We start from the raw sequence: 14,189 nt of genomic DNA, 5'->3' as shown, positions 1-14,189 counted from the left end.
GCCTCCTTTCAAAGCAGGGGTGAAGAGATCTTGTGCATTGTAGCATGTGGTTTTAATTTCAACTCCTCACCCAGAGCAAGGAGGTCCTCGAGCCCACTGTGTGGTTGTGCTAGGAAGTGCTGAAGGCAGGCTGTGCACTGGGTGAAGTTTGATCTGCTTCTTAATCTGCAGGCATGTAAAATGCCCAGGCCTGTAGGATATGGCTTAGCTTAGCTTAGCTTTCACCACAATTGAGTGGTGACGCCTCCATTAAAATATTTGAGTATTACTTATTTTAGTGTTGCCATATATCAAAGATTTATGGTGGAAAAATGGTGCCGTAAGAACTTCTAAGATGAGATGAAATGCTGTTTTATAAGAGTTGTGGAGTCATTACTGCAGCTGTATCTCATTGTTGAAACAATCATAGAGAGGTTACTGCAATAACTAAAAAAGTTCTAAGAAAAAGGACATCTTGGAAACTACAGTTATTTCTCCTAAACTCTTTTAAAGATGCTCTAGTGCAGTCGTGCAAATGACTCCTCGGCTCTCCATATGGACAGTGAGTCATTCTAATGTCAAATGCCCAAAGCCTGCAGGAAATTGCAGGTTTGTTGTTGCTGAATCATAGTGGCATGTACATCTTATTAGCCTGAGCTGGCATACAGGAGGAACTGATAATCATTTCTCACTCCTCAAATCTTTTCTTGTCTCTCAGGGCTTGGGAGGACTGTGTTCTGCTTTGGAGATGTCCTAGATGTCTAGAGAATAATGATAGGAATACCCTCAGATGATGTTTATTTCTTGGTTTCTTCTTGAGCTTCTAATTAAAATGGAATGATAGGTGAAGAATAAATAAACACTGTATAGAATGGGTCATTAATGACCTTTTAAACTCTTTTGGTATTTCTATTAAAAGATCGTTTTCCCTGCTGCAATAATGGAACGAGAAGTTGTAAGGTAAGAACTCTGTGTGTCTGTTAAATATGGTGCAAGCAGCACCATTTATTATGCACCACTGAAGACAGCAGGGAAAACAGCCTCCATTTCAATTATACAATGCCGATTTCAATTGTTTATACCTTTTTGAAGCACCAAGTTTAAGCCAAAATATTTCATATCTTTCCTGTGCCCCTGGCTGAATTCCATAATATTTCAGCCAAATAATTCAGCTCCTTCAGTAAATGAACCTAGGAACAAAGTACCACTTTGCTCATGTTAATACTTTGAGGTCTGTTCTGTAAAATTCCCCAGCACAACCCTGCAGGTGTTTTGAGTTTGGCAAAGGAGTAGCTCTCATGTATAAAATAAGGCTTCCTTCATGCCTGTAAAAGTCGTCCCAATTTTAATAATTATGCCAGTTGCAATTCATACAGGCTCAGGACAGTTGTGAGAAAGCTACGACTTTATACTTTTTAGATATCATCTACAGAAACTACAGATCATTGCAAACTTCACTGGTACTTTAAGCTCTTGCTTTACTCTTAGCTAGCCAGGTATATTATGTGTGCTTTTCTCACAGAGTAAAAATCCTTCTGCCACTGACTTTGGGGGAACTCAGAAAATTTTTCCAGGTTTCTGAAACACTTCTAACCCTATATTTGCTTTCTCTACCTAGAAGGGGAAACAACATAGAATAGTGCTTGGCTGACAAAAGAAAAAATTGCAGAGTGCTTCTTTTGTGCCGTTCGCCTTATAGTCTTTGCTGAAATGCAGGTCAGGTTCCTCTTTGCTCTTTTTGTAATGACTTTTGCCTCGGGCTCCTACCTCTAGAGTTCTTATGCTTGACTAGATCGATGTGCTATATCGATCACTGGGAAAAAACCTTGTCTTCTAAATTACACTAAATCAGGAGCAAAGTAGTGGCGATTTGGCACCTCTTCATCTAAGCAGATAGGGAGTCTTTCCTCATACCCTTTCTGGAATATATTTGCAAGGATGGTCAGGTACTTGTTGAAGATGTATCTAAAAAAAGTATTCATTCATCATTAAAGATAGCTACAGGGTAGAGAGAGTTATTTGTGAGTGCTAGTTTAAACCTCTGGACTGCATATGGGAAAGAAAAGCTTGCCTATAACACTATAACTAATTAGTTTGGAGAAGAAAGAAGCATGTTAGGTGTGAACTGGCGTTAGAAGACAGTGAGGAAGATCAGTAAGAAATTGAATCTACACAATGCCTTTATTTACCAATCTATGCCAATGTTGCTCAACTTATTAAAAAAAAGCTACAGGACTGAAAGTGTGCTAACTGATGACTTCTGAACTATGGCACAGAGCGGTGAGTCCCTCACTATTCTTATCAGAGTTGCAGAAAATGATGGAGCAACTAAATTCTTCCAAAAAGTCATGGTAAAGATCATAGGAGACACACATTTGACAGCTTCCTGTGTGCTATACCATCTCTACCTCTTTTTCCCACATTGGACTGTAAGACTAAATGTAAATCAGTACATAAATATGGTCAAGAACAGCTCTTGGATCTTGAGGCTGACTGGAACTGCTTGACTCATGCTTTTATGTCCAATAGTTTATGCCTTCCAAAACGGGTCTGGTATAATAAAACCATTTATTAGAAATGATTCTGGGCCTGTGCTAAGCCCTGTGCCCAGGCGTTGCCCAGTGGAATGACAGCTGGCATGTGAGCATGTACAAAGTGCAATCCACTATGGCTAAGGAAGGGATATGGGCCACAAGTGCACTATTAGAGAGACTCCCAGAACAGTTCTGTGATATGCCTTCAACCCACTGATCTGTTGTGCATATGGAAGTTTCCATACCATTGTCTGGGCATCTGTCATGGTTTAAATTATCCTCATGGATTAAAAGAGTAGTAATGGTAATATATAAATCTTTCTGTATGGCCTTGACCAGTGGTCTTCCAGTGGTTAGAGTAGAAACACTAATTATGCGTATTAGAAGGCATCAGAGGCAGCACATTTAGCTTCACTTTGTCCAGTTCCTTTCCTCCTATAGATAATGAGTATTTAATTCAGTGCCTCAACCTCAAGGACGTTTTCTTGAAGCACTGTGACAAATGATAAATGACATTTGTGAAATCCACTGTTATTAGCTGGCTCAAGCAAATGTGTGAAATTGCAGCAAGAAGAAACATTCACTATATTCTGTGCTGCAGTATGTGCTACTGTACATATTAACTACTTTAAACTGATACAGTTGTCTTTTTATAGCATATTTTTCACAGTTACAGATGCAGTCCCAGTAACATACACTACAGAATAAGCCTCTGATTCTTTCCTCTGCCTGCTAGGTATGGACAGTACTATTACCTCTGTAAGTGTTTAAGATATACACAGGTGTGTAGGAGTAAATCTGTTTTCCAAGACTACTGTGGTTTGCTCTATTGAAAACATACCCAGACTACCTGTAACTTTTATAAGTACCATGCATTAGATAGCTATGTGTTTCCATTCTCCAGCTGACTGAAAATCTCAATATGTGTGCTTTGTAAAAGCTCTAGAGATCATAGGAAGGAACTCAGAAAGGCACTTTAAGAGTGACCTGATAACTCTTGCTGTCTAGAAGTATTTTCAGCAAGATTTTGCTGCACATCTTTGAAAACACTTTAACCAATGTAGTTTCCTTGAGAGCAATAGAAAAAGCACACTCAGTTCCTTGGTAATGTTTTCTAACTTTTGTTGCTATTATTTGAGCCAAGTTTTTGGTTTGGTTTTTTTGTTTGTTGTTTTTTTCCTAATAACTAGATCAGTCATCCTTAATTCAGCTCTGAAACAGCAATATGAGCAAGAAAACAAAGTGTGCATGTCCTGTAATCAGTCCAGTCTTGCTTGGTACTGAAATACACTGCATTTAATGCTACATGCGTGACTATTGCATAATGTCATCCAAAGACACCCTTAGGGCTAGATATTGAGGACCTTCCATACTTTACCATACTTTTTACCTAAACTACCTACCCTGAGTCACAACTTTGAATTGTCATAGCTTTTTTTATGTTGATGTAAACAGAGTAGAAGGATATTTGTCATTACTGTGTTGAATCTTAAGAGTTTATGAAAAGCTCTCCATCACCAGCTGGCATCAGTTGTAATAGGATTCAGAGGCTGTTTTTACCTGGTATCTGAAATTGCATGTTTGGTTCACGGAAGATTTAAAAAACTCAACTTTTTATCTAACTCCTGTTTAAGTCACAGGCTGTTTGGGTCTCCTGTCTCTGTGAGCATTGGCAAATTGACTTCACACTGAGGTGAAATTTGGTATTGGAGGATCATCAGCAATAAGAGCTGTAAGATATCTGGATGAAAATTTCAAGTAGCATCTACTTGTCTTTACAAATTTGACCCTAACTACACAGGCCATGACAAAGAGGTTACTTAAACTGTTTTCGTGAGCTCCTAGTATGTTAAACTAGAGATGGAGGAATGAAAACGAAATACAGATCTCTTTTGGGGTCCTGAAATATTTAGATAGTTCCCATTCATCTATTCCCATCTGTTTCACTGTATCTGATTTTCCAAATTTGGTGAAACTAAACACTGAGCTTTCAAGTTTAGCTCTTCCAAGAGTTCTCCTCAAGACCAGGAGCACTAGTGTCATGAGTCTTGTAAGAATTTATTTCTGATGAGATTTTCAACGTTGATGGCAAATTAACTGCATGGAAACAGGACTACAGCCAGCTGGAACACTATTACAAAGGATTGAAGTACATCAGAGTGAAAATATTTAGCAGAAATATGCTTAAGATATATGAAGGGGATTTTTTTCCTTCAGAGACAGGGAATCTTGTTACATATTTCCATTGTTTTTTGGGCACCACCTCGAGATACTGAATATCCATGCCTAAGTCCATACCTCTCCTGACATGTAGATGATTTGAGAAGAGGCTAATCTGAATTGAATTTGATGTTGGTTGCCATCATCAGTCACCACCCCCGTCCCCCCCATTCCATTTCTAAAAGTGTTAAAAAAGTTCTAACTTTGTTTTAGCACTTGGAGAACCACACTGTGAAATAGTGATAAATACTGCAAAATGGAATTGGCAACCTCGGTCAGTTTTGAGAAATTCCTCCATTAATAAGAGAAGAATGAAAGGGTCCTGGTAAACTATCATAACTCAGCTAAATAAGTTGAATTGTAAGTGGGTTTTAGCTGTTACTTTTCTGAGAACGGAACTTTGTTAGAGATGGAGAGTGCATTGCAGGTTTCGTAATAAGCCTGTTACAGAGCAAGGTTTACTAGTAAATCCCTTGGCATTTCTACTTTCCTGATAGCTATTCCTTGCAGCTTTTCTTCAGCAATAGAGATGTCTTTTACACTGAAATGGAGTACTTTCACTTGTCTAAATAATGTAAGATATTCCTATTAGTTGCAAATCAAGCACTTACTTTTATCAAGGTATTTCATACTCGAATTCAGAGGGAATCTTTTGCAGCTTTCATACATAAACATCTGTGAGGATGGTGCCACCTAAAGTAAGGAGAGAACATGGCAACTATTTTCTGTTTGACATTAAATTACCAGCTGGGATTGAAAGGTTAGGAATTTAGCACTGTTATCCCATCTGTTTCCTCTGGCACAGGCTAGCTTTTAAGGCTTCCTTGAAAATATGGTAGAAATATATATTTTAAATGAAAGCAGAGATTCTTAAATTGTCTTTTCCAGGCACAATAGGGCTTCAAGAAAATGCAAAAGCTTTTGTGACAATTGTCATAATATTTTTGAGTTTCGATGCTGTTACCTATGGGAATTCAGGAAAACATGACAATTTCTTCATACTGTTGATTTGTATAATTTAATCAGAACTTTATTCTGATTCCAGTGGTATCTAGGAAAAATAAATGGATTTTTGAGGTTAATTTTGGTTAAACTCATACAATTAGGCTTACATTTTTACAGCTGTGATCAGTTTGTCCCTGTGTTCTTATAACTGGCTTACATTTCTTGCATTGTTTGAGGACAATTTCAAAGTGCAACTAAACATAGAATGACTTTTTGCTTTTCCTTTACTTCTCACCAGCCAGAGCTTATGAAGTCTAGAGGAGAAAGGCCCTTGATGAACCTCTTTCACATAACTATTTAAGATAGTGAAATGTTGGGTTTGGATATAGTTACTAATGGCATCCCAATAATTTTGGTGAAGACTTGTAGCTATTGTTGGGTTCCCCCTGGTGTGAATGAGATCATGATGTAAACCCCCTGTATTGAAAGAATATCATTCAGAGGGAATGGACCCCACTACATCTATTCAATGCTAATAGAATTCAAAACTTGACTGACAGAAAAAAGACTCTACATAAAATATATGATTTTTACCAAGGCAGAGATTAAACCTGTTGCTCCATCTAGGAGAATCTCTCACTATTGATATAGATCTAAGCTTTTATTTCCTCTCTTTATCTGACCCAATGATTTTTTATTCAGTTTACATCAAGCAGAAAAGGAAAATTAAGCATTTTTTTTCACTTATTCATTTAGCAACAGCTAAATGTTAGATTTAGAATATAATGTTTTAGAATAGGATAGGATAGGGTAGTTCTAGCTGGAAGGGATGTGCAGTCCAACTAGTCCAACTGCCTGACCCCTTCAGGAGTTAGAGCATATTGTTAAGGGCATTGCCCACATGCCTCTCAAATGCTTTCAGGCCTGGGGCATCAGTCACCTCTCTAGGAAGCCTGATCTCCTCTCTGTTTCCTAGTTTTGAGTATGAACCTCTCTTAATGCTGCCTTGAATCTTTAAGGGAGTCAGTATAGGGGGCAGAATTATATATTTAAATCCATTCAGGCACAAAAAGATTTAAAACTATATATCTACTGTACCCTAGATAAGTATACTTTATTGAATGAAAGAGTAAAAGAACAACAGAAATAATCTGCTAAAGGAAAAGGCATAAACACATATGAATATACGTAAAACAGAGTGTTCTCTACATGCAGATAACATAAGGAAGAATTTGCTTTCAGAGTGAACAGATTTACTGAGGAGATGAAAACAAAGAACACTGGAGTTATGGCGCAGTAACGCAAATACATCAAAAGATCTAGGTAATTAGGCTAATAAAGTTTGGGTCAAATTTTAATCCTCGGAAGTACTAAAGTTTGAATTCCTCTTCAGCTGTAGAATCTTAAAATTGTTCCAAAGATAAAGATAATATCCTCCAGACTTGTTTTGGGATTCCAAATGTTACCTGAGAAAGATACCTTTAGGTGTTGGTACAGAATTTTATAGGTTTATGATGGTATGGGAGAGACTTAGTGAATACCTCCTTTTGTTGACCATACAATTGTCAGCCTTGGAACTAGGAAGCTCAAAAGTCTTTGTTCTCAAAATCTCCTGAAATGTGTCTGAGCAAAACCCATTTTGTATATCCATACAGTACTGTGCAGTGTGGATGTTAGTTGTCACCAGCCAGCTGGAACCAGTTTGGAAATCTCCACATTTTAAAAGGGCTCTAATTTTGAAAGTTTCTGAAACTGGAGGACAAATTTTTTGATTTAACAGCTAAAGGTAACTAGTTAGGAAAAAAAAAATAATTCCTGGTGGGTACCCCGAAGCCTGATTCTTTCCTGCTTAAAATGATGTTAATTCCAAGTATATAGAAATTTCCCCCTTTGAAGTACCAAACTGAATGGGAGAAGAGTACAAGCAGTGAAAAAATCCACCCCAGCATCAGTAGCTGGAATCAGAAGTAGTTCTAAGCCATGATGATGGTGAAGCTGTGTGCCTGAAGGTTGCCCTCAGCTCACTAGCCAAGTGTTTCCCTGAGTTGGTGGTTGTTTGCCACAGTATCTGTCATCAGACAAGCTGTCTCTTTTCTAGCTGATGAAGAGCCACTAATGGGATAATGAGCAGTTCGCATTTCTCATTACCACTTATTCATCATAGTGCATACAAAGTATCTGTAGTTTCAGTAGTAAGTAATCGCGTTTGTGATGTTTGCTCTGTGTGATATTTTTGAAGTGTCTAGATTTTTAGATCAGTATTTGATAAATTGTAGTTTAAGCCCAGCATATTTAAATTAAATAATTATGCAAAGTCCTGATATCAGTTCTACACTCTAAAGTAAGCAGATCATTTAGTATAAATCTCTGTTTCTTCTCTAGAAAACACCCTTTTGGGCTGTTCTTCTGAGGCTCCCTTTTCTCTGATGCCACAAAGAAAGTATTGCTATGAAAATATTAGTCTACGTGATACACTCTTAAGGAACTGTTTTTAGTAATAGTGATGTTAAATACAGCTTTTAAGCCAGCCTAAGCTGGAAATAAAACCATTTTTAGCACATTTATGCTAATGTTAAGATTGAAAGGAACTGTGAAATTTTGCTTACTATCATATGACCACAGTCCAAGGCCAAAATTTTTGGAAAAAGTATTCTGAAAGCAAAATACTGACTTCCATCCCATCTGTCTTGCAGAAGCTTGGTCTTATTGAGTGCTAGGTGGTGAATTTTTTAATACCTGGTTGACAAAATGTCAAGTCGTATGAGTAAGCCTGTTTCTTGAATGCTAACAAACTTTCAGTTGTTGCCTGCTCTTCTCTGTGACAAGTGGGGCAGTTCAGAATGGAGCAGTTACAGAAATTGCACAGATGGAGTTACAAATGTAGGATCTCTGGCCTTTCAGTATCTCCAAGAAAAGGAAGGATTTTCTGAATCACAGTTTGGGGCTTGAGCACTAACACTTATGCATTTGATTGTTGATACCTAAGATTTTTGTGAGTTATAGCTCCTAATGCATAGTCATTATTTTTATTTTGATATTTTAACAAACTTTTAAATGTTTTTTAAATGTTATTGCTTTGAAATTATTAATATCTGCCAAACCCAAGTTTTCACATAGATAAAAGCCAATCTGAATTTCATATTTACTTGAATTTATTGAGTGATGGGTTATCAGGAAGGGTTGCTTTAACTACACACGATATGGCCATCCTGTAATGTTATGTCAGCTAAAATAACTTAAATGAATGAAATGACAATTAAACACAGTCCTTTGAATTAATATTAAACCTGATAAATAAAAAAAGTAAGAAAGACAAGCTTTGCTATCTAATATTTGAAATATTTTTAGAGATCTAATGCAAAAAAGACTCCTCCCCAGTTATAATACAACGAGATGCACCAATATTAACAATATACAAGCATCTAGAATAACAGGCTGGTGCTGCATGCTGTTCTTGCAGTATGCTGTGCCCGTCAAATCCCTGTTCATGTGCCTCAAAAATATACTGCTGTTATAATGCCCAGTATAGGTTTTACCTCTAAGGAACCTGACAATAGCTTCTATTCCAGAACAGAAATGGCTTGTTACAGGACAAAAGCCTTTTGTGAGGAGAAAAGTTGAGCAAAACAGTTTCATACTCAGTTGTCTTTGTTTCCAGGCTGGCAGGCAGCTAATAGTGTGTGTTTGTCAGTGTATCACTTTAACTCTGTTCCAGAAAGCAGTGCTCTTGGTCACGACATGTTGAGGTTGCTCTTCATAGTTCATCATTTGCATGGCCTTCTGGGAAAAGAACTTTACAGCAATTCTGTTTGAACTAACCTTTATTGTACCTGTGCCTATAAATATGGGATGTCTTTCTACTAGATTTTTACTAGGCCATTTCTAATGGTGACCTGAACTAGAATGAAGTGGACATGAACAAAAAGGAAGACCTTACTCAGCAGGTAAGAGGCTGATCGTGAATGATTTCCAAACAGATATACTGATATAAAATACTTCTTCCATGCACCTCAAGATTCCAAGTGAGGGCATACTTAATTGTGAATTATGTGCAAGGCTCTTCATGCATGTATGTTGAGAATGTCTTAATTCTGAAGGAAATGCAGGTCAAAGAAAGGCTTCTTGTTTAAACTGAAAAAAACCTATTTGCCTTAGGAAGCACCTCTAAGACATTTTGAGTTTCTATTGATTTAATTTATAACTTCATGAATAGTAACAGAAATAGATGCCTAAAATCTGATCCTATTAATATTACTGGAAAAACAGATTGGCTTTGACTTCATTAATGTAAAAGAAAGCACTATAATTTGTGGACCAGGATCTGACATGGATTAGAAAGTCACACTCCTGAGTTAGCTTACTGACCTAAGTGGAGCTGCTCAGTTTCTATGAGTTTTATTTTAAAACAGATTCTAGTCCTGAATTTGTACTTCTGTGGTCCCAAATCACTGTGAAGATAGAATCAGCTTATGCATTTTGAGGCTCTGCCTTACCTGAGGGATTTTTTTTCAAACACAATGCGGGTGGCATAGTCCAAGGGAAAGTAATTGCAAATAATCTTGTCACAAGGACAGCTCTGCTGCTTTGAGGCAGCAAGAGAATCAGTGACCTCGAGAAGCTCATCTGAAAATGGCGTATATAGTGTAAAGGCTTTGAATGGGTGTAGCAGATAAAGGCAAATGTTGGATTTGCAAATAAGTAGCACAATATTGTGAACTAACCTCACTCCATCAATTTTCACCTGAAGGATGTTAATACTCTTGACTATTTTTAAAAGTTTTAAAGAAGGAAGGAGACTTTTCTTCTGCTCCTCACCTTGTCACACATTTCGCTTGACCTATGGCAAATTTGTGCTTCAGCTTCTTCAACAGCAACATAATCAGATGTATCTAATATTTATGCCCCTTTCAGGTCCTTCACTAGGAGGTTTTCATAGCAGTAAATCACTCTCAAAGAGGCACTTCATCAAACAAGGTCACTGAGGGAGAAATTAGTCACAGCAATATCTTGACAATGCGCTGTGATCCTCATGTTTCTAGCTTACAAGCCACCAGTGTCTGTTTATCATCACATGCATTCTTTTAGCATTGTGCCCAAGAGCCAAAGTCCCTCTCTGTGCCTGGAGATGCTCCTTGTGTAAATATCTGTGTTGTCCTTGGTACAACTCCATGGACAGACTCTCTCCTGGCTTAAATCTTTGTGGCTCTGGTGACTCCAGTGGAGCTGCATTAATTCTCACAAGTACATAATTTGTTTTTGCATCCTCTGCTCCTTTGCTGTCTGGTTGCTGGGGGAGCAGCTAGGTGATGCTTTCCACATGCCAGGGGAAGGGGCAGGGAAAGTACTTGGACACAGGGCTGCTTTCTGTATGGGTGCTGTTGTGTGAGGTCTTAAACAGCATCTCCTGCTGACTTGGCTTCAGGTTTTTGAAATTCATTACTACACATGCAGTGTAAATAAACTTGATGTACCAACCTGGGGGAGCTGTAAAGGGTAACCTGGTAACAGCCAGAGTGGGACAGAAAAAGTTCCTCAGCATTTAGAGTTTCACAGCATTTGCAGTACTTTGGAAAATTGTGACTTTTGAATTAGAACTGGAAAAACATTCAAACAATGTGAATAATTTCACATGTCAACATTACTTGAACAATAGTTTTAGGTTTTTTTTAGACTGGAAACATTTCATTTCAGTTTTTCAACAGTGTTTTATATGATTAAAAAAAAAATCAAACCTAAGTGAAACAGTTAACTTACCATAAACAAAAACTCAGCCAGCCAAATCTTATATAATTCAATTTTTTTTTTTTTTTTTTTTTTTTTAGCATCTCATGCTTTTTTACTTCTTAGTTATACTAAATTTTGACATTTTGATGTTCTTTTCGAAATTAATCTTCTGTTCTTGAAAAATCTATAACACCAGCTCGGGAAGATCATCAGAATTTGACCTCTTATCAGTCAATTAAAATAATGGCTAAAATCAGTTAATGATCTGAAACAAAAACCAACAATGTGACTGAGACCCCAGTGCATTTTATTGAATGCTTGCTTCACTTTTTTGGGTAGCCAGCTGTAGGAACATTGAGTTATTTTGTTGATTAGATATACTAAAGTTCCTGACAGAGTTGCTCCTTGTCTCTCACCTTTTCCTGTGATAGAAATCCTCGTGCAGCTGCTCATCTACAGTTACTCAGAGTATCTTTTAAACTAAAACTCCCTTTCTCTCTTTTTTGCCTTTTCAAAAGCTTTTCTGTGAGTTTCTTTTTCTCATTTCCCTGTCTCTTTTTGTCAGTATGTTTTTAAGGGAGATTTATAAACCACAACAGTGTTTACAGTGTTGCCTGAAGTCATGACACAAACAAAAAGTAGGAGAAAAATAGAAGGTTTCATCTGCAGCCTCCAAAATTTGCCTCATAAAACACTATAGATACATTTTCATTAACCATAAAATCTTTTTAAGGCAAAAGTTCAAGAATTGCCCTTAATTTTCACACACTAAAAACCTCAGCATTTGTTACTCCTCTCAAAGGCAACACTTTACATTTCCAATGCTATCAGCTCTTGGATTGGCAGATCCAAATGATTGGCAGTACTGTATTTCATAGTATAGCTAATGTTCCACTCCAGAGCTGTACAAAGTCTAAAAGTGAACACAAATTGATTAGATTTATGTTTTTTGTGTTACCACAAGGTATAAAATGTATATTCAAACATTTGATATATACAAATATATAATGAAATATACAAATGTATATTCAAACATAGAATCCTGATCGCATGCCAGAAGTGGCATGTAATTAAGTAGAACAAGCAATTCCATCTGCACAGTGCAGAAATAGTTGCTTGCTGCTATTGTCCTCTATTCTCTCTTCTTCCTACCTGCATGGTGCCTTAATATGTTGCTGTAATATATAACCTTTATGCCCTGCTGATAGTCAGAGATGACGAGACTCTTGTGTATTCAAAGTGACACAGCAGGTACACAGTGAAGACTAGCAAAGCTGTTATTTGTGTGAGCTGAGATTGCCCATGAAGGGAAATGAAGTCTAATCCACTCTTCCTGCCTCTTGCAGGACTTGAGCTGGTCCACCTCTGCCCGAGATCCTACCGGATGCAAACTCCAGTGCAGAGGGGATCGATGTAGCAGCACAAGTAGAGGCACTGGGACAAGCAGTCATAACAGAAATCAGACCTTAGGGGAGTAACAAAGACTATTAGCGGCAAATAACATCAGATAAAACTTTAGAAAGAAAAATCTAAATCTCAGATTTGTTGCATAATGTGGTCCACACTGTTTATATTTTGGACCTAATTCTTCTGGGATGAATATTTGAGTCACTGACCAAGTGGTCACTTGCTAACACAGAGAAGCAAATTGCAAGACTACCAAGACCTCTGACTTAAGATGCCAGTAAATATTTGAAAATAAGCAAAAAAATATTGAATACTGACGAAATAAACATTGGGTAAAATAACTTTCAAGTAGCCTGAGTATCTCCTGGTACTGTTACCAAAGAGCAACAAAAATGTAGGAACATTCAGGAAGGAAATTGAAAGCAGTCAGAACTTTTGCCGTATTAATGCCATGACTGTTTCACTTTCCTTTCAGCATAGCAGGACACAGGGTTCAATGAAATTAAGTAATGATTTGTAGCCAGCTCACTTGTACTGTATCTTTTTCAAGGTGCTATTTCACTTAACCACTCCTGTCTTCTGTAGATAAAAAATTTTCAAGAAATAAAAAATTAAACAGATAATTCATAAGTCCTGTTCCTGGGTGGTCCCCACTCTGTGCCCAGGCACTAAGCCTTTTCTGATGGTAGACAACACATAAATTACTAGACAAATAAGGCTTGTTTTATAGCTCATGCATGTGACTGTTTTTAATATGAAGAGATGCTCTATTGGTATTTTGCGACAAACACAGGCCTGTTTATTTTACTGCAGAAAACATGGTGAATGATTTCTAAATGAAAGTCCATAAATATCTGAGTTTATTTAGGAACAAAGAGTAATTTTCCTGCACAAAGTTACAGTGTTTCTTGTGCTGAGGACCTAAAGTAATGCATAGGTTGTTCTCTGTATAACTGTAGGAGTTTTGTTTATTTGAAGTTAAAAATTATCACTGTTTTTGTTTAAGAGCAACGGGCACAGCATATCTTTGGTTCTATAATCAAAACTAAGTACCACAGTCTATTTCTTCATGGAAAATAAACTCTCTGCAAACTACTGTTGATGCATCAGTTATTAGAGATTTGTTTCAAAAGAGTTAACAAAGTTACCAGTGATCAGTCCTCATCCTGCTCATCTTTACTCAGAGGGAATTTATTTTGGTAAGAATTATAATATGGGGATGGTACCTTGTGTTCACGAAATCCTTTAGAATGGCTAATTATGTAGATAGGTGGTTTTCTGACATTTTGATTTTGATAAATGATCTTCTGTCTGACTTGAGTGTACAGGTGTTAAAAAAACCGATGTGCTTAACTTCCCTTAGATAAAGTTATATATATA

The 14,189-nt window shown here is 37.2% G+C and overlaps 1 protein-coding gene across 1 annotated transcript in view; it reads left to right on the top strand.

The window, feature by feature from the left end:
* Window positions 1-14,189, top strand: part of LGSN (lengsin, lens protein with glutamine synthetase domain) — a 54,435-nt gene that overhangs the window by 24,381 nt on the left and 15,865 nt on the right. The window contains exon 3 of the mRNA XM_027894710.1: window positions 9,554-9,622. Within this exon, the coding sequence (XP_027750511.1) occupies window positions 9,593-9,622 (30 nt within the window). The 5' untranslated portion in view covers window positions 9,554-9,592. The remainder of the gene's footprint in view (window positions 1-9,553; window positions 9,623-14,189) is intronic.

Source organism: Empidonax traillii, unplaced genomic scaffold (genome assembly GCF_003031625.1).
Source record: "Empidonax traillii isolate 1590-97213 ecotype Southwest subspecies unplaced genomic scaffold, ASM303162v1 scaffold439:size492302, whole genome shotgun sequence".
NCBI lineage: Eukaryota > Metazoa > Chordata > Aves > Passeriformes > Tyrannidae > Empidonax > Empidonax traillii.
Note: the sequence above shows the minus strand (reverse complement) of the source record. Positions and strands in the feature narration are given on the sequence as shown.